Source organism: Diadema antillarum, unplaced genomic scaffold (assembly GCF_040938485.1).
Source record: "Diadema antillarum isolate AM-2024a unplaced genomic scaffold, OU_Dant_1.0 seq00000028_RagTag, whole genome shotgun sequence".
NCBI lineage: Eukaryota > Metazoa > Echinodermata > Echinoidea > Diadematoida > Diadematidae > Diadema > Diadema antillarum.
The window spans coordinates 892,521-913,964 of record NW_027271144.1 but is presented as its reverse complement, the minus strand read 5'-3'; the positions used below and the strand labels follow the sequence as shown (position 1 = coordinate 913,964).

The following is a 21,444-nucleotide window of genomic DNA, read 5'->3' as shown; positions in this document are numbered from 1 at the left end:
CATTATTACTATTATTATCAATATTTTACAGAGATTTATGATCATGCATGAGAAATACCTCAAGTGTTGATGTTACAGTCTCACAACTCTTCCAATCATTTTAACACTTAATTTTCCCCAAACCTCACACAAATATATACTTATACAACCTACTTAAAGAAAGCTTAAAATTATAAGAAGAGCTAGAGGGCAAGTCCACCAATCCTTCATATAGACCTACATGTGGATTGAGTGAATGCGCAGCAATACGCCAGTTCGGAGATAGCTCATGTGCACATAGGTACAAATGACCTTTCATTTTTCTCAGTTGGTTAGGCACTTCACTCAATTCAAAGTGACATAATGCAGCAGCTTGCCCACCATAGCCATTTATGGAAGTCATATTCGAACAAAGAATGAACCTAACCTGTGTAGATGAAGTGACCAGTGTGGTTCGTCAATCAACACTTAGGGAATCATCTATTTTATTAAGTGCTGTTTTGAATATCTTAACAAACTTTTTTGTTGTTAACGTTGCCAAATACCAGGCTTGCTGTCAAGTGGATGTACTGGCAGGCACCATTTATAAGGATTCCATGAATAATCATAGCATTACAGATGCTTATCTCAGTGAAATTAAAAAAACGAACCTGTCTCTCGGTACAAATGACCTTTTTCTGCTCATGCTCAAACTGGTACCCCGAACTGGCTTATACTATTAGAACACATCAGCAAAAAATTGAGGAAAAGCGGACATTCACTTCAAAAGTTAATAATCTTTAAATTATTTGTGCAGTCGCAGCAGAGTGAAAAGAGTACTACAGTTTATGATGTCACATGCGTAGAACAATTCAAGGAAAACTTAAAGAGAATTTCAATTTTTTTTCTTTTAGGAAAAACATGCACATTTCCTCGACAAGTCACTGACGTATGTAAGGGTAATGGTAATAGTTTCTGCCTTCTTAAAGAGCCAAGTCCAGTGTTCTTTTATAATGCAAAAAAGTAGATATAATATGTTGAGTTTTCTCAGGTTTTGGAACAAACTCTATTTTTCAATCCTTATATACATAAAGGGTTTGTGAGAAAATTATGTTTTTGTCAAGCGTGCTATGAAAATGTGTGCATTTGTTACAAAGCTACTCCACTTATGACATTGCATTGCCAGAGATTGCCCAAAATTGACATACATTGTGTGACTGTCTACTGTAAAAAAACAGCAGGCGACTTATTTTTTTTTCGTTTCCCTACTTAAACAATCAATTCAAAGTGTGCATGTGTTGTTGAAGCACTGAGGCTATCGATGGTGAAGAAACATCTAAAATATGAACAATCAAAACTAACCCCATCTAGTATGAAATATGATGGAAAGCATACTTTATGAGTATTTCACATCCATTAGCAGATTCATATTTTCATCCATAATCCACCCTCCCCCCCCCAAAAAAAAGTGAATAGAAGTCAAGTTCTCTTTAGATTGTGTTTAAATTTGTAATTTGCAAGTTCGTTCTTTTGTATTTCTATAATATATTTCTTTAGAGTATTCTTGTAAATATTCAAGGCCAGTGCATTCTAAGAAAGGGAATGACCTGACAACAGTTTAGAAGACAGAATGAATAGTTATCGTTATCTATGAAATTAGACATTTTCACATATTATATTTTGCACAAAAAAAAAGAAGCTAATCTTCATTTCATGGAGTGGCTTCATGCTCACCCTCAGCTAAAAACAGGGAGGTGATTACTTCCTGGATTAAAATGGAAAGATGTTTCTAGAGCCGTGGTGTTTAGCAATTCTAATTTGGGGGGGGGGGGGATTCAATGTGACCCGTCTCAAATTTGATAGGGTTTAAACATATATGACATATGGGAGTTTCATTATTATGCCTCCGCCCTGAAGGGTGCCGGAGGCATATGTTTTCAGGTTGCCTGTCTGTCTCCCGGTCTGTACGGATGTATCTAAGGAAAAATTGATGGGCTTTCATCAAATCTGGTTCAGGGATACTACATGATGCTAATGATCTTATTGGCTTTTGGACTATATCTGCTAAAATTCAAAGAAAATTTGAAAATAACTTTTTTGCTACTTCTCCAGTCAGGGAAATCGGTGTACTCGTGTGTACTCGTTGGTTGGTGCATTCAGTTGGGTACAGCAAGGTTTCATCCTCTGCTTTCACAGGAAAGCCGACTCCCAACTTCTTGTTCTCGTAGTCAAGGTATATCTGCTCCTCTGCTTCAGCAACCTGCAGCTTGGTCTTCATAGCTAATCTCATCTTACGCTGCATAAGTCGAAACTCCTCGAGCTCTAGTTTTTGATGCGTTTCCATAGCAGCTGCTTCAGCTGCCAAATAGCATGCCCTTCTGGCCATCACTCTCAGAAGAACTGGCGTGGCTTCCATCATAACACACTGATTAAAGGAGGAACCAGGATTGACATCCTGAACATCTTCCATCTCCAGCTCTGGCATCCTATATGGCTCACCAGTCTCTCGAGGTTGACCTGCATCACTCATCCTGAAGACCATGAACTTGATGCATATTGAACTCGATGATAAATAATCAATCAAACACAGGTCCCTTTGGCCCAGTATGAGACCAAGCTAACACCATGCATCAGCATGGATCAGCATGGTTCAACCTGTAATTGAATAAAACAAAGTTTGACATAAAATCAATATTAACGGAATATCTACCTGCTAAAAGTATGGGATCAAGTAGTTGTACTTCTGAAGTGATTTACCGTTTACATGTACATGTATATACCTTGTTTGTGTGACTTATTTTATGTCATGTCTAGCACATGCAACTTCTCCAGTGGATATTATCTAAATTCGCATACCGTGTATCATTGCAAGTATGCTCTGTGACTATGGCATTCCTAATTTATAACACACATTCTATTTTCATTGAGAAACAACAAGGAGTCAAGGCCAACCTAAATTTTCTGACTTCAATCTTCATACATGTCTTAAATTCTCCTAAATGAACCAGGAACACTATTTTTCTTCATTAGGCACATCATACATGCCTACATCGTTCTTTCTGTCAACTTCACAGAAAACAATATCCAAACTGAGCCCCAACTCGGCGCAAACGTACTAATTCCCATTAACGAAAATCATGCGACTATATCCGGTCACGTATTTATGTACGTACCTTGGTAACTGCGACCAGCAGCCCATACGCATAGCGTAATTACGCTATGCGTATGGGGCTGCTGGTTGTAGTTAGTACCTTGGTAGAGGCTTTCCGTATTACCGTGCACTTTCATTGACTTATTCGCTATGCTTTATTGTAAGTATGATCGCACTTCTGACATGTACACAATAGTACCTCGATACAACTCTTTCGCATCAGTTGTCACCACTCAGCATTCTATGAGCATAATTCACACATATCATCATCGATTACTGTGAAATATTTTCAACGGAATTACAGTACAATTATCTACTCACAACGTTTGGCTCATCAAAAGGATCAATTCATCATCCCAACCTCACAGTCGTCTGTCCATTCCAAACGAGGAACATCAGTAGTATGCACGTACGCACCGACCTACGGCGCGGCGTGCGCATGCGAGCTAGATTTTAGCTTTGCCATTGACCAAGTGCTCAACGGTCCACGCGTGCACGCATAATACGTGTACTTGTACTCGTTTGCTTTCTCTCTATGATAACGTCATTGAAATGATATTCTTGATCCCGGTGCTAGAAGAAAAAAAACAACAAATGTTTAATTCAAATAGTAATTATTGTAGAAGAGTATTATTGATGACACTGTTACTCTTTAACAACGTGTAGTTATATTTTCAAATAAAAATATACGATAATACCCAAAAATAGTGTGGCATTTTAAGCAAACACCATTCAACACCCACATATCAGCTTTCGGGAAAGACTATGAAATGGTTCCAAATTTGAACCATTAAGACTGAGCTCCCTTTAGGGTTCGGATTTGCACCCCTACATCCATCCCGAACCCTATAAGGTGCCACTTGGTTAGCTTTGCTCGTAGGGTGAAAATAAGAACCCTAATAGAAAAATAATTTCTCTGTGTGTATAGAGAAAGCACGTAATGCACACGTGTCAATGGGAAGTATTCATCCAACACAAGCTCTGCTGGTCTATGTTGATCTATTGTGTCAGATCTCTTCCTCCCCCTTCTCCTCCCCCACCCCCACCCCTCCCCTCGACCCCTCTACCCCCCCCCCCCAACTCTGCTTAGCTACAATTTGTTTTCTTATCATGTTCTTGTGGTATTAGATCTTGGTAGAAACTAGTCATCAGTATCACACAACTTTGGATGATTGTGTCATTTTAATGCATTTCTCTGTTTGGGCTACCACTGAAACAGCTAAAAATACATCAAGTTAATTTGCTTGATAAACAAAAGTGTTTTACAGGACTTTGTAGGCAATAGGTGATGAATACAACCCCTTAATCAAGGATAACTACCTGCATCTATGTATTCATCTTATGAAAAACTAATCAAAACTGCAAGATTTATTTTCTAAAAAACTCTAAAGGGCATCATTTTCAAAAGTGTCTCTTTGAGAAGCTTTATAACCCTTGGATGTGTAATTTCCCATATGATGTAGGGGCAAATATCATCAAAAACTCATTTATGATGTTAAAAAGTCAAATAAGAAATATGACCTGTACTATAGGGCTCACACCTGTAAATGAATTGGAATGCCCCAGACCCCTTCACAAATTCGTACCAAATATACCAAAATAAAAATCAATTAAAAATCAGTGATGCAGTTGGGCAAAAAACTGAATAGCTGTAGATATTGAGTATGAATTCCTCTGCAAAGTGCATTTTGGTTGGAAGATGAAAGCTTTTCTGATGGAATTTGAGGGGATTATATATTTCACTGGCTGCATGTACAGAAAATAGGTGATTTTTTGAGTGAAAAGAACTCGTAGTCTAGCTTTGCTGACCCATGGACAGAGTTTGAGCTGAAGAATCTGCCTTGGAAATTTGATGGATGAAAGGGTATATCTCACTTATTGAGGTTAGTGAAAATGAAACACCTCATTTCTTCCAGATATTTTACAGAATTTTTTTTTTTTGAAATTTGAATTTTAACACACGTTTCTATGGGGAATTATTTACCCGTGTGAGCCCTGTATGCCACCACACTGGATATACAGAGGGATAACAATGTAGAAACTATGGCATCAATCTACACATGTCTTCTTTGTCCATATGCAGTGCACTTGCAGGGCCAATTCCAAGCAGTTTGCGTGGTAGCCTATCATTATCACTGTCCCACAGCTCATTTCTCGATAAAGGAAAAGAGATAGTGGAGCGGCATAGCCAAACAATTACGCATTTTGTGATAAAAGCACAAGATTTCGTACACAGGTTGACAATCATGTTAAATTTAGATATTGGTCCATCGTAAATAGCGCCCTTAACGTCCATGGCAGCCATTTTTCAAAATGGCTGCCATAAATGCTATGTTTTCCTAAAATTTGCTAATTTCAGTTAGGAAAAATCAATAAGATTTTGCTCACAAATGGGAAATTACATTCTAAATAAATCTAGATATTGGGCCATCGCAAATTGCGCCCTCAACGGCCATGGTAGCCATTTTTCAAAAATGGCCGCCACAGATTTAATCTTTTAAAAAGATTTGCTAACTTCAGAAAGGAAAGCTAGTAAGATTTTGCAAACACGTGGGAAATTACATTCAAAATAAATTCAAATGTTTTGTCATTGTAAATTGCGCCCTCAACGCCCATGACGGCCATTTTTCAAAATGGCTGTCATATCTGCCACTTCTTCGATAATTTTGCAAATTTAAGAAAGGAAAAGTTAATAAGATTTGTCCCATGAATGTTAATTACACTTAGAATAAATCTTGATATTGACCCATCGGAAATGGCGCCCTCAACGGCCATGGCAGCCATTTTTCAGAACGACCGTTTTTTTGGTGAAATTTTGCAAACTTCAGAAGGGTAAGGTTTTTTTTTTTGTTACAAACAAGCGGGAAATAACATTGAAAAAAATATATAGATACAATGTATTGGGCCACCGGAAATTGCGCCCTCAATGGCAATGGCAGTAATTTTTTGTTTTTAAATGGGCACCATAAGAGCCACCTTTTCACTAAAAAAACAAAACTATTTGCTATTTTCAAAAGGAAAAGTCAATAAGATTTTGAATAAAAATGGGAAGTGAAATTCAAAATAAATCTCGATATTCGGCCATCGGAAATTAACGCCCTCAACGATTATGGCAGCCATTTTCAAAATGGCCGCCATAAATGCTACTTTATCGAAAAGAAAGCTAATTTCAATAAGGAACGCCAATAAGAGTTTGCAAACAGGTTGGAAATTACATTCACAAAATAGATTATTTAATAAACCATTGCATATTGCCCCCTCAATAGCCATTACAGCCATTTTTCAAAATGACTACCATGAATGTCTTTTTGGGTAATGTTTTTCAGGTATCAATAAGAATTTCAACAAAGGTGGAAAAAAATACTTTCAAACTGAATTTTATAATAGGCCATCCAAAATTGCACCCTCAACAGCCATGGCAGCCATGTTTCAGAACAGCTGCCATGGATGTCAGAAGGAGAAGTTGAAAATCATGCTCAAAAATGAATTTAAGTACATTGTATAAGGTCGGCTTAGAAGGCGCCCTCAAGGGCAATGTTGACCACCAAGGATGTCCTTTTTTCGGGGGGGGGGGGAGATTTGCTAATTTCAGAGGAAAAAAATCAATGAAATTTGTACATATGTACGTTGAAAATCATATTTAAAATAAAATGATATATATATGAGGTCATTGCAAATAGCGCCACCAACGACCATGGTAGCCATTAATTTTCAAAATGGGCAGATAGATGCCATCTATTTCTTTAAAATTTGATAATGCAAGAAGAAAATAACATACTCCAATAAATTTAGATATTGAGCACCATATAAACACCACTCCCAACGGCTGTGGCAGCTCTTTGTTTAGATGGGTTCCACGTAATCCTTTTTTTTCTTTTTGTTTAATTTGCTTATTCCAATAGGATAAAGCAATATAACACTGCTAAACAGCCATTACATCTTATGCAACCTGGTGTGCAAAGAAATCAAAATTTTAAAAAGGTTTCATTGGTAGGTTAATTAGTTCTAAATTCATTTTAGTTTTAACAACAGTATTTCACGTGTGACGGTTAACAGTATGGATATCAAAGGTATGTCATGACGCAAATCTCTCGTTTGAAGAGGCTACACCCCCGTAAATAATGCCAGTGTATATCTTGGCAATCAATGACTTAAAAACCAAAGATATAAAACACCTGTTTCTTGACCCTGGCCTAATCTAAGCATCAGTCATCGCCACAGCGCCACGGGGGGGGGGGGGGGGGGGCACCGCGAGAGGAGGAGATTGTTTTGGTTTTGGCATGGGCTATGTAGCTCCATGGTGCGTGTGTGTGTACGTGTGCATTACACCTTGTCAGCACCGGCAAACTGGCAATGCTCTCCTTCTTATTCCTGTATTTTCGTTATTTACGGGTCAATTTTTTTCGTTCGAAATGTAAAATGGATGACCATAGAATTTCTCAATAGAATATAAAATTGAAAACTTTAGAAAGGATAGAGAAAATTGAGTTCACTTTGAATGGTCTGCCACAGGCAGATATCCTTATCATGCTCTTACGTAATACGACAGCTGCTGGAGTCATTAAACCCTGGCTTGGCCTCCAGGTTTGTCACGCCTGAGCAGAAAGTTAATTTGCAATGGACAAATACTTCGACTCCCAACTCCCAAACGAAAAATCTTTAGCGAGGTATAGCACCCCATCAGCTTCGTGGAAGTGGGGTCTCGCCTCAAACGAGGGATTGACGGCATGGTTTTAATGGCAACATAGCAAGTGCAGTCATTTTCTTTTTATTAATGGAAAGGCCATTTTTCGTATCTGTCTTAAGAATATTTATGAAATTACATTTTGAAATGTATCAACGTCATATAGTTGCATATATTGAATGATAATTATGGTGTTACTGTCAAACTGAATACATGGCGCCATTGTCCCTCGATATTCATATTCTTTATTGATTTTATTAATTATTATTAGTTTTTCATATTTGTCACCGAAAATATGCGTTAGATCGCTGAATTTTAATTCAGAAAGTTTAAAAGTTCCCTCGTTTGGTAAGGGGAGCCCCCTTCCACACGGTCCCTTTCGGTACATCTCTGTGGACTTTGTAGTATATTGTGAAAAGACGCAAGCACGGAAAACTAAGTACGAGTTAGCACAAAAAAAAAAAAAAAATGAAAGAGCCGTTTACATTATCCCTGCATATCTATTTCTCTTTGTGACCCGCTACAACAAAATGGTCCTAAAGTCGCGCACGGTCGAAGCCGTGAAAATCGAGTTTAAAGTCAGAGCATCAAAATTGGTCAAAACTTACGATTTTCTGAATTTGACATATTATCAGAGTATGACATGTCTTCTATCATCTGTCGAAATTTTGAAGCAAAATGATGAAAGGAAAGACCAATAAATAGCGTTTTTCTGGGCCATGTGTTTTGGCGTTTCAAGGAAGCAGAAACTGGTTCGAACATTTGGATTGAGCGCCACAGATAGGCTCCGCCCCTAACAACGACCAGAGTGATCTCATTTGTCAGTTTGCTGCTTACCGCTAACCGAAGCGTGAAGCTCGCACACTGCCCAGTCGACTGGTAGGAGCTGGCGGGGTGCGCCATGCCCAGCCGCTTCTCCTGGCATCCTGGTCACTGATTGGTCGGTGAGGAGACCGCCGACGCTGTGTTTGAATGAGCATTTCGGGGGTTGCTAGGGCTTACCTTCTATTGTCCGGAGGTGAATACTGACTTGCGTGTCCCTTGATCGTGATTGCGTCGCAAGGAAAACTTTTAGGGCGCTTTTCTCGAAACAGTGATTTCCCAGACGTCTCGACATGCTCTCTTTTAAACATCGATATCTCCGCAGCCGATTATTTTTATAAGATATGTTATATATCAATTTAAAGCAGAAAGATTAGGAAATTGTGGCATGCAATTTTCAAATAATCGACCTCGCCCGACTTTAGGATCATTTTGTTGTAGCGGGTCACATTTTATTTTGAACACGCAGTGCAAGAGATGCCAGATCCCCTATTTCAACCATCAATATTGTCTATGAATATTGAGTTTTCTTACTTTTTTGATTGAAAATTTGCAAATTTTTACCCCCAAAAAAGTGTGACCAGATTGTTCAACTTCACTAAATATGCAAAAGCTCCCTTGTGTTGCCATAACTTTCGAGGGCTCAATTCAAAGATGGCCCCATCTAATGTCTTTACATTTTGACACAGTTATCAATTTGTGTGCAAAATTCTGTTGGCTTTTCCTTCTAAATTTATAAATTAGCGTTTTGTAAACATTCAGAATAGTAAATGTTATCTACAGCAGTCATTTTGAAAAATGGCCTCTATGGCCGATGAGGGCCCCAATTATGATGGCTTAAAACATTGTTTGATTTTAAACATGATTTTCAATTTATGTACACATTTTGTTGACTTTTCTTTCTGAAATTACCATTTATTCAAACAAAAACAAAAACAAAACGATGACAGCTATTTTGGAATATGGCGGCCATGGTTGTTGAGGACACCATTTTACTACAATCTAATACAAATATTTATTTCGAGTATAATTTTCAAATTGTGTTCAAAATCTTATTGACGTTTACTTTTGTGAAATCAGGAAAAAAATGGAATCCATGGTGGCCATTTCAAAAATGGCTGCCATGGTCATTGAGGGCGCTATTTACAATAATGTAGGCCCTAGATGTATTTTAAACGTATTTTTAAGTTGAATGCAAGATCTATTGACCTTTTTCTTCTGGAAATAGCAAATTCAGAGAAAAAGTGGCATTTATGGCGGCCATTTTAAAGAATGGCTGTAATGGCCGTTGAGGGTGCAATTTGCGATGGTCCAATATGAAAATTTATTTTGAATGTAATTTCCCACTCGTTTGCAAAATCTTATTGATTTTCCCTACTGAAATGTGTAATTCTTTACGAAAAATGGCATTTATGGCGGCCATTTTGAAAAATGGCTGCCATGGTCGTTGAGGGCGCTATTTCCGATAGCCCAATATCTGAATTTCTTTCAAATGTAGTTGTCAACATGTGTACGAAATTTGGTGCTTTTATCATAAAATGCACAATTCCTCTAATTTTTCAAGCTATGCCTCTCTACTAAGAAGCAGTAGCTCACGTGATATTTGTATCCGCTGCGATCTCGATGGTGTATGCATTACAGCCCATTGGATCTCCATTCAGAGATTCTCCAACGGGAGAGAGCCAGGACACACGAGGGATAGGAACACCCCATCCAGTGCACACAACAGTGACCTGCTCACCCAACTGATCGTCTGATACTAGTAGGCCTATGTCGATTATTATTGGCGGACCTAGACCAAAGGGAGAAAGAAAACAAAATAAAGCAAGATGAAAGGTAAATGAGGATCTATTTTGAAACATATTCATGTAATAACAGTTTGCAAAAAAAAAATAATGAAATAAAAATTTAACAGTTTTACAAAAAATGCTGCAGGGTAACAATCACGGGGAGGGGTGGGGTTTCAACGTAATTAGGCCTGAGACGGGTTGGACTATATAGGAGCTGAAACCGGTCTTTTTTCAGTTTCTCTTTCAACTTATGCTGTGTCATTTGGTTAATTTACAATGATGATCATTAATTCATTGATTTTGTTGTAATGATTGTTGTTGTGGTCTTAGTCATCTTTGCTGTTGTTGTTCTTGTCTTTGTCTGTTTGTAAGTTAATGTTGCTGTTGTTGTTGATGTTCACATTCACCACACGACGGTTACTTCAACCCTATAAAGTTGTATGTGCTTCGAGTGCCGCAGTATATATAGGTTTTCCCATTAATTTTCAACCTTTTCATTCAATTTCACAAATTTTTACTTCAATTTCGTCGCAGGATGTCGAGAATAGGCCAATCGTACTTTCAAATTCGTCTTTCGTTGTTCATTTTCATATAAAGTCCATTCAATTTAGTCATTTGGCAGACATTTTCGTCATTTACAGTTCAAATTCGTCAGTCTCACTCGCAACACTCAAACCAGCAGGATCGATTTCGTCTTTTGTCAATCATTTTCGTTGAATTTTTATTCATATTCGTCTCATATATCTGTCCGGTGTGATTTTCCAGTCATTCATGTTTTTTTTTTTCTGTAACATTCTGGAGTTCACATACACACAAGTGCCCCCCCCCACACACACAGAACCACAGAGACACACACACACATGCATGACATGCAGTCCGAGTACACATTGACACAAACTGACGTACCGTCTCGCAAACGAAAACACTGACAAACGATTTCTAGGCAAACATGATTAAAGACAAAATATAAGTGTAGAATTGTAGCCTGTTTAATGTCATAGAGTGGATAACATAATCATGTTTGCTGCTTTCCAGGGTACAAAATTTAAAGTTTGCTTCATGCATTATGATGCGAAAACCTGATCATTAGTTACAGTTCAAAATGTGACACTTACATACTGTCCTGGGTGATGACTTTTGACTGTCGTTTATCCTTCAATCAATTTTGGTTGGCAGTCATGTTTTTCGTGTGTATTGTCTAAACAAATGGTTAGGGAATAATGCGTAGCGATATCATTTACGAGACAAAGTAAAAATATGCGGCTTGAAGTAACTGGTTCACCATCAAAATAAAGAATCGACAACATCTAACTAATTTGAATGAAAAATTAATGAAATTGTGTGAACAAAAACGAATTTGATCTTCACATTTTGCGATCCGTCAGGGGGAGGGATGAATTTGAATGACAATTGACGATTCTGAATGCTATGTCTTCGAAAATGTTTGACGAAAAACGAATTACAATGACAATTGTCGAAATTGAAGTTAGGATTTGCGTTCCACGTGCTTCTCGGGACGAAATTGAATTATAAATCTTTGACATTGAATAACAAAAGTGCGAAAATGGATGGGAAAACCTATATTAAAAGTCCTACAGCATTTCATGCACACTATCTAAAGTACCTGGCACACAAACGAAGGAGGACCTTCTCTGCTATTCCAAGGATGCTTGGCGGAAATATAAGCACAAACTTTTGCAGTCACTTTCGCGGTGACTATTTTTAAGGGACGTAGGCAAACCTATGTGCAGGATGTGTGTGAATAAATTCATCAACATGCTAGCGCATATGTAACTAATTATTTAGGTGACGACGTCGTTAAGCATTGATTGAGTTTTGATTCAGTGGTGTGATGTAATTTCAAGTTTAATCATCTCAAGCGTCTGTCGTTGTTGTTCTGGTTGTTTGAGGGGTTTTTTGGCCTTCATCACTCCCATCAGAATATTTACGCCAAATCTTTACTTACAAAATTACTTTAAAGTCCAACTATTCCTTACTCTACATTATTATGTAGGGTAAAACAGTATGCTTTCGATGCGACCATTGACTTATCACAAGACCCTTATCTCGTTAGCACAGGCAGACGTGAGGGAAAGTGGCTCTTTATTTCTGGAATTTGCCTCTTACAGCTCAGCCATTCCATTCACATTAGTTCACAGAAATCTTTGATGTGAAGTCATTCTTGTTAGAGATGCTTCACTTTCTTTATGACTCGCGTGACGCGACAATTTTGAAGATTTCTGACCTTGACTGGATGCTCGTAAGAAAGTACTAGTTTTATGCACGCAATTTTTTTTTTTTGGATTCATTTTTAGACATTAGGCGACAAGAAGTCAAAATGTCATCATTCTTTGACTTTTCATTTCAACTTTATTGGCATTAAAAAATGCGACTCGCGTGACACGTGCATGTGACTAACTTGACAAGTGTCATTCAGAACCAAAAGTTGAGCCAATTATAATGATTTTATTGAGTAAAATGAGGTAAATGTCCAACCTAACATGTTATTTGTGGTTAGTTTCATCACACATGTCTTTAAAACAAAGGAAGCATCTAATTCCGATCTCTGATGGGAACATGGGAGCTCATAAAACGTGAAAGACAAAAAAAAAAAATCCAGCAAAAATTCACTTTAACCTCTTTTTCCTCCGTTGCAATGAAGAGTTCTGGGAAATCATTCTTTTTCAACTATTTCTTTTTCTTTTTCTTTCTTATTCACTGTAATTGTATTGACAAGTCTTCTATCAAAATGAATCAAATTCAAACTTTCTTTATCTTAACTTTGATATTTGCTTATGGATTTGTATGGATACATTTAAGCTTTATTTTTGAAACGTGAAAGTTACTTTAATGCACCAATAGTCCTTGATTATTCTTATAATAGTATAATGAATAATGTTTACACATGATCTTTTTCTTTCTTATCTGCCATTATCAAATCTGATATGAAGAACGGTCACCATGTTTTGTTTCTTTTTAAAGTAAAATACATACTTTATAGGTTCAATTCAATTTTCTTTGACAGTGTCTTTTCTGTAGTTTCAGAACGTTTGTCTCTGGTTTGTTCAGACGGTTTTCATACCTACATGCAGTTTGTTGGGGCCATTTTTATCTTTTTTAAAGACTCAATCTCATTATTCACTAACTTACCCTCCTATTGTTGACAAGATTATGGCTGCTGTACTTTGCATGAGACATGTGATGCAGGCTGCCAGAGCTCTTTTATCCAGCCAGTAGAATATATCTTCCTTTTTCTCTAGGTGACGAAAGTAAACCTCGCTTCTGACAACTTGGGAGCCTTGTGTCATGTATATAGATGCAGTGGGGATGTTTCCTGCTGAAGGCAACTTCCACCATCTTATTGACTTTTAGGCCTGCACTTGTATCTCATTCCACCACTTATCAAATAACATTTATTGGTATAATTGAACATTTTACATGATTTAGTTTCAAGGCAATTTACTTCTTTCGAAAATCTCAATCATTCTCCTTAATTTTTTTCAAACTTGTAAATTGTGATTCGCATGAAAACCCTAAGAAATCTTTCTGTGACTCGCGTGACATTATTGTTCTGGTGTTTTTCACAATCAGTGGCGTATGGGGGGGGGGGCAAGGGGGGCACGTGCCCCGGGCGCCACTCCTTTGGGGCGCAAAGAACGTAAAAAACGAAAAAAAATAAGAAGATGAAGAAGACAAGAAAGAAAAAACAAGAAGAAGAAGGGGAAAAAAAAAACCTCGCCCGGACGGGGGAATGATGACGCGGACAGATAACAATGTTTATTGTGTTCACACAAGAATTCCGAATTCCATGTTTTGTAAGCTGAAATACAAAAATTTTCGGCTCGCTCGCTGCGCTCGCTCGCCAAAATTTATCCAAAAAAAGAGATAAGAACAACACGTGATGATGACGCAGAAATATACAAATTTCGGCTCACTCGTGCATACTTATTTAGAGTATTTTTTCAAGTCCTTAGTTTATTGGTATAAATCGTTACAAGGCCGCCACTATATCTTGATTAGAATTGTAAGATTTAATAAGCAAAAAATAAAAGACAAGAATTACATGTTTTGTAAGCTGAAATACAAAAATTTTGGGCTCGCTCGCCAAAGTTTATCCAAAAAAGAAGAAGCTAAGAACGAAACGTGATCATGACGCGGAAATATACAAATTTCGGCTCACTCGCGCGTATTATTTAGAGTATTTTGTCAAGTCCTTAGTTTGTTGGTATAAATCGTTATCTATAAGGCCGTCACTATAATCTAGATTAGAATTGTAAGATTTGATAAGCAAAAAATGACAAGAATTCCATGTTTTGTAAGCTGAAATACAACAATTTTCGGCTCGCTGGCTGAGCTCGCTCGCCTAAATTTATCCCCCCCCAAAAAAAAAGATGAGAATAAAAAGTGATGATGAAGCAGAAGTATACAAATTTGGGCTCACTCGCACATACTAATTAAGAGTATTTTTTCAAGTCCTCAGTATGTTGGTACAAATCGTTATCTATAAGGCCGTCACTTTATCTATATTAGAATTGTAAGATTTAATAAGCAAAAAATGACAAGAATTCCATGTTTTTGTAAGCTGAGAAACAAAAATTTAGCAACATTTATTTCATTTAAATCACCCTCAATAGACCCCTTTTAGGTGCTTGAAAAAGCATATCATGTGGACTTTTTGAAAGTCCCTACCGGGATGGGGTTGTGGTTGAACACTTTTTCAGAAATTAGGGGCGCAACTTTCGCGCTTGCCCCTAGCGCCGTTTTCCCTAGATACGCCACTGTTCACAATAAAGGAGTTTGCAAATGGAAACCTTGTTTCCTGGTATGATTGAGGACCCTAATATCCTCATTATTTATCAACTTTAGTTCATGCAATCTACTACTTTCTAAGCAATCTAAAATACAGACATATTTTTGTGACTCGCGTGACACATTTCGAGGGTATTTTCAATCTAATAATAACGTTGTCAAGTTCCTTACATATAAAAAAAAGAACCTAACTTAATATGGTAAAATGGTTATAAAATATGACCTTGTGTGAAAAATTATGAATCTACAGATAAATGAACATGTCCTAAATAGTGAAATTAAAAGAAGTTCTAAGGAGGCATCATTTTTGTACCAAATGTGACCTTTGTTCCGGGAGGTGTAACTCGGCTGTTGGAAAGTGAAAAACAGTGAAAATCAGATTTATACCCTCTGAACAAATACTTTATCTATAAATATGAATCCTCTTTCCTAATTGTCTAGTTACAGGGAATGGCTAAGCTGCTGTTTTTACTCTCGCGTCTTCTCGATGGTTTTGGAATAACTCAATAGCGCCTTTGACAAAGGCTATTTCTTTCACCTGATTGTCCTTTTGGTATAGCTGTGCTATCAGTTTTTACGTCCTGTCTGAACAAGGAATAACGTGCTAAATGTATGCAGGAAACTGTAAACTCATTAAATAGCACGGCACTTATGATGCCCGTATATACCCTTACCCGCTCGCTCTTCTGAGAATTAATTACAAAATAGGACCTACAATCTGAACTGGTTCATTAAAATGTTGGTATAGTTTTGGCTATGAGGTTGTGATTCAGCTCTTAACATTATTTGGAAGATAATCAGATAACACTCATGAAATATCAACGACCATAAATGTTTAAGAGGATTTCTGAGATTTGATAAAAATTGGTTTTAAAATGGCTGAAATAGCTAAACATAGTTAAGCAGTCGTAATAAAAGGTAGGATCAACTTTTTTTTTTAATTAGGACCACATTGTGTTGCTTTGCGTTTGGATATCGCAGGCCTTCCAAAACCGATTTTCACAAATAAACTTTTCATTTCGCTCATGCCCAAGTCACACAGTGCTTTACAATGGGCTACGTCCGCCGCGGATAGATACGGATGAGTGAACGCAGGGGGACGCAGCGTGGACGCAGGCATCCGCAGGGACGTATGTAGACGTAACTGTCCGTACCTCACCCGTAAAGAAACGCAAAATGACGGCACCAAGCCTGCGAAATTTTGAAATGTTCAAAATTTCGCCGAGGGACTCCACGGATGCAGACTTACGCAAGTAACCGTAACCAAACGTAATTATCCGTAACTGAACGTAACTATCCGTAGCTTGGACGCAGACCATCCGCAAAAAGTTTTGCCTCCCGTCCGTTTGCGTCCGTATACATCCATCGTAAGCATCCGAAAGTAACCGCAAGTCAACGTATCACAACATTTTCGTCCGCTTACGGATATTTGCGGACAGTTACGGATGCTGCGCACGATTACGTCCTTCGACTTTTTCCGTTTTCCACTCGCATGGGAACACAGAGACTCGTGGGAAGCCACACAACTCGTGTTGACAAGCTGCAGCGCAATTAACTGAAGGAATGCCACACACGGTCGGAGCAGTGGAGAGGCAGAACCGCATGGTCAAGTTATGAAATTTCTCCCACAAATGGTTATCTTATACGTATCCCCCATATACACATGACAGCGGTTGACCCTTGGTGCTGAACTTTTTTTTCTTGCACTCTTTGAATGTATATTTTTTTTTTAAAGGCAATTTTTTTTGGTAGGGGATGGGGTGACAGCGTTTTATTCACTTTTCTGGCCGGGGAAGGTGTTGGACAGCGATAAACTATACAAATTAATTATTTAATATTTCTCTATAATATTATAGTCTTACCGACTTTACGCTCGATGGAATGTGTATTACATATCACTGCACAATGACAGCGTAACCATAGTTTGTCTATTCCATGACTGCAAGTAATATTTTTTTACTCTAATGTTTAACTGTATCGATCTATATTGTATTTTATCTGTGGTATAATTATGTTATGTATTCTTTATATTTATGATGTTACTTCATATTTGAGTTGCACAAATGAAATTCAAACTCCAATTTCAAAAGCTCATCTGTTATTACTGTAAAGCAAATTAAAGGAATACGAAAGTTTTTTCACTACTTGTACGTAATTCAATTTCAGTTTTCCACAGTGTACAATATGTGATAAACTTGCCGTCATAATACACTGACTTGGCAGGGATCGTCAGAAGAAAACCATATTGTCCATAGTTATGTATAACAATCTGTAACTATCCGTAACTATCCAAAAATACCCGCAACTCTCCGTAAATATTCGCAACTGTCCGCAAGTGTTCAGTGTAAATTTGTAAAGATATTATCTGTCAAGGTTGAGGTGGTATCAGTGATTCTTGTTGGCCTATTAATGAGTGGGAACAAAGCAAATGAAATAAGGGTATTCAAGAAAGTATTCGCAGAAATATTTTCTCCAAATTGTAGGAGGTTTACGTTAAAATCTCTTATTAGAAACAACGTTTTGTTATTCAATAAAGGGCTCGAGAGAATATCCTGTAATTCATTAATACAGACTTCAGTACTACTCTGTGGCGGTGTATAATTCCAATTACAATATTTTTGTGGCCGGGAATAACCGATTCAACGAATAGAGTCTCTAAAGCTTAACTCATAACAGTAAGTTCTGGTTTAAGCTTATATTCAAAATAAGAGGAGATATATAAAGCTACACCACCACCTGTCCTATTCAGCCTGCTATTTGTAATTGGACTATGATAGCCAGGAAGAGCAAACATGCCGTTGCAATCGTGAGAGGTCCATGTCTCAGTAAGTCCGACAACAGAAAATGTTTTGTTTATGTTATTTAAGAGTAAATTCAGCTGATCAAAATTTTTGTTAATGCTACGAATATTTAAGTGAAAAAGGGAAAAATCTTCATTCGCATTTTGATTTTCACAAACATGTTTTTCAGTTTGGTAAAAAGAAGGTGGTAAAATTGTTTCAGAACCTTCATCGATGCAGTATTCAAGGGACATTGTGATAGAATTTAGCCTTTCAGCAACTGTGTCTGCTTCCTGGCTATGATGAATAATATGGTGAATAAACTCTTCTGTTTCGTTTCCAATAACATTGAATCTTGTTAACATTGTATAATAAGATAAACAATTAGAAATCAAAATTGATGAGAATATTTACTTAAGTTTAGACATGTCGTCTTTACCGTGGATTATGATCGGGAAGGCCTTCTCGTTCTTCTTTACGTAGATCAATAGAGGGCGCCGTGTCAGTTGCAGTTCAGTTACTTCAAAATGTGTCCTGGATTTGTCTTGGTTATCACCTAATATCCAACTTCCTGATACGCAACTTGTGGATGTTATAGTTATGTGTTGTTCCTCAGATCTCGTCGTTTCGCGTAAGTCATCAAAATTGTGTTTTCTGACGACTTTTGTGGAAACTATGTCTCCGCTCATCACCGCACTAACATTGCTAACTACATACGGATGCCTGATGTTCTGCCTGCCCGAGAGCTCCTGATACTTAGGCCGTTTAGGAACAGTGATGGTCGCCCAGCACTGGGGTCATTCGATTTCAATAGGCCCCCTGACACCTATAAGATACACAGTAGACCAATTGCACCTATTACTCAACGCATCAAAGCCAAGGCTACCCAATGTGCGTATATAGCAGCGAAGGAATGCGGGATCTTTAAGTACCGTGGCCGCCGTGGCGGCTCGAACACAAGGGGACCAATCAAGGTTATACATCGGGACAGACCTCAAAGGATCGCCACAGCGAATAATGATACGTGTCGTGACAAATCGAAACCGGTGTCAGCATGATCTAACATTCCCGTCGGTATACTTGTGTAACCCGCGGTCACTGAATAACAAACTTGATGAATTCGAGGCTGTTATCAAGGACATGGATGTGGATTTGTGCGCCGTAACAGAGACATGGTTCAAAGGTGATCAACCGGAACACTCCTTTACGATAGATGGTTATGCTGTCTTTACGAAATCAAGAAATAGCAGACGAGGCGGAGGAGTAGCGATTTACGCGAAGCCTGAATTCGAGCCAGATTCTGTCGGTTTCCTACCAGTCCCACCGGAGCATGAGGTGGTTTGGATACAACTCCGCCCAAGACGCTTGCCTCGTACAGTGTCGTCCATTTTCGTGGCAGCCGTATATTCACCACCGGCAAATGAAAATGAAGAGGAGCTTGTCCGATACCTGACAGATTCAGTAGATTACATAAAGACAAAACATCCCGACGCCGGAGTCATCATACTGGGTGACCTTAATAGACTTGATATCTCGCCACTCGTCCTTGGAGAACTGCGCCAAGTCGTCAACAAGCCCACTCGTGGAGACGCTATATTGGATCAGATCATTACCAATATCTATCAGTGGTACAAGGAACCTCAAATATCATCTCCCCTTGGGCGCGGTGGCGACCATAACGCTGTGGTATGGACGTATAAGTCACCTATCGCCAACCACACTAATGCTGTCACGAAGCGGTTGACCAGACCTACGTGTATGAAAGACTCCTCCATTCGCGGATTCGGCACATGGATTGCGCAGCAGGACTGGGCAAATGTAGCTGAGTGTGTTGATACACAACAAAAATGTGATGCCTTTTATGAGACTCTAACCGAAGGATTGAATAACTACTTTCCAACCAGAATTGTCAAACTGCATGGGAGGGACAAGCCATGGATTACTCCACGTGTGAAATCCCTGATTCAGTGGAGACAAGTTGCCTTCCATAAGAACAAGAACGAGTGGAGAAAATTACGCAACAAAGTCCAACGGGAAATCGTGAGCGCCAAATTAATGTTTTATGGCGATCGCGTACACAACCTAAAACGCGAAAACCCGTCTGACTGGTTCAAATTTCTGAAAGTTATGACCTCCCAAGAGAAGAAGGAGACTACCATAACGGTACCGGGCATCTCATCCTCAGACAAAGCTGGGATAGCCGATGCCGTCAACTGCCACCTTGCAAATATCGCTGACGATATCCCCGAACTTGATCTCTCCACTCTTCCTGCGTTTCTTCCCTCACCTGTGTCGATCCCTCCCGTTCAACCCTGGGATGTTGAAAGGGAATTGAGGCGAATGAAACCTGGCAAATCCGGTGGGCCAGACGATATCCCTGCTCGGATTATTCGGACTTTTTCCGTTGAACTAGCTGAACCATTGTGCGAAGTGCTAAACTCGTCATACGAAAGCCGCTACGTACCACACCATTGGAAGGATGCAATTGTGTGCCCAGTTCCTAAAGAACAATCACCAGCACCTGTAGACAAACTACGCCCTATTTCTCTGACTAACCACTTTGCAAAAATCCTTGATCTGTTCGTCTACAGACGCGTTATGTCAGAGTTAGCTCCTCATCTTGACCCAAAGCAATATGGAGCACGTGCTGGACATTCTACTACGCATTGCCTGGTTGACCTGATGGACTTCCTCTACAGGAACATGGAGACCGCCGGCCAAGAGATTACTGTTGTGTCAACTGATTTCAGCCGCGCATTTGATCGGATCGACCACACAATCCTGCTGAGGAAACTCGTGGACTTACAGCTTTCCCCATCGATAATTAGATGGATCTGTGAGTTCCTCACTAGACGTAGATGTCGTGTCCGATACCAAGGAGCGTTGTCACCATGGCAACCTGTCACAGCGGGCGTCCCACAGGGTACTCGTCTGGGTCCTGCATTGTTCCTCACTCTGATCAATGACGCGTTGTGTGGTGATCCTGACAACAGATGGAAGTACGTGGATGACATGTCGCTCACCCTGTGCTCTGATCGATGTTGGAACCCATACAACCGCATGCAGGATGTCCTCACCTCTTTGGAAGATTGGTGTGACAACAATCGTGTGATGCTCAACCCCAAAAAGTGCAGTGTCATGAGGCTTTCCTTCGGGAAACGAAGCCTCCCAGATTTCGATTTTACACTTTGCAACGAAGTGATGAACGAAGTCACGTCAGTGAAGCTCCTAGGCGTCATGATACAGAGTGATATTGTATAGTATAAAGGTTGTACATGCATTTATGGCTGTGTTCGTATATGTATAGCTATTTGAGTATACACACACTTACATATTCCTTTCTTTATCTCTCCTTCTCCCTCTCTATCTTTACTAGACCCCTCATTTACCCATTCTACCCTGGTCTTTCCATCTGTTCTACCATCAGGCGAAAGCTTTCATTGACTCTGT

At 38.8% G+C, this 21,444-nt stretch overlaps 1 protein-coding gene across 1 annotated transcript in view; it reads right to left on the bottom strand.

The window, feature by feature from the left end:
- The window catches only part of LOC139725230 (uncharacterized), a 55,930-nt gene extending 42,217 nt beyond the window's left edge, over nucleotides 1-13,713 (bottom strand). Inside the window, exon 1 of the mRNA XM_071636320.1 lies at nucleotides 13,556-13,713. Within this exon, the coding sequence (XP_071492421.1) occupies nucleotides 13,556-13,713 (158 nt within the window). The remainder of the gene's footprint in view (nucleotides 1-13,555) is intronic.
- Between the last annotated feature and the right edge of the window lie 7,731 nt (nucleotides 13,714-21,444).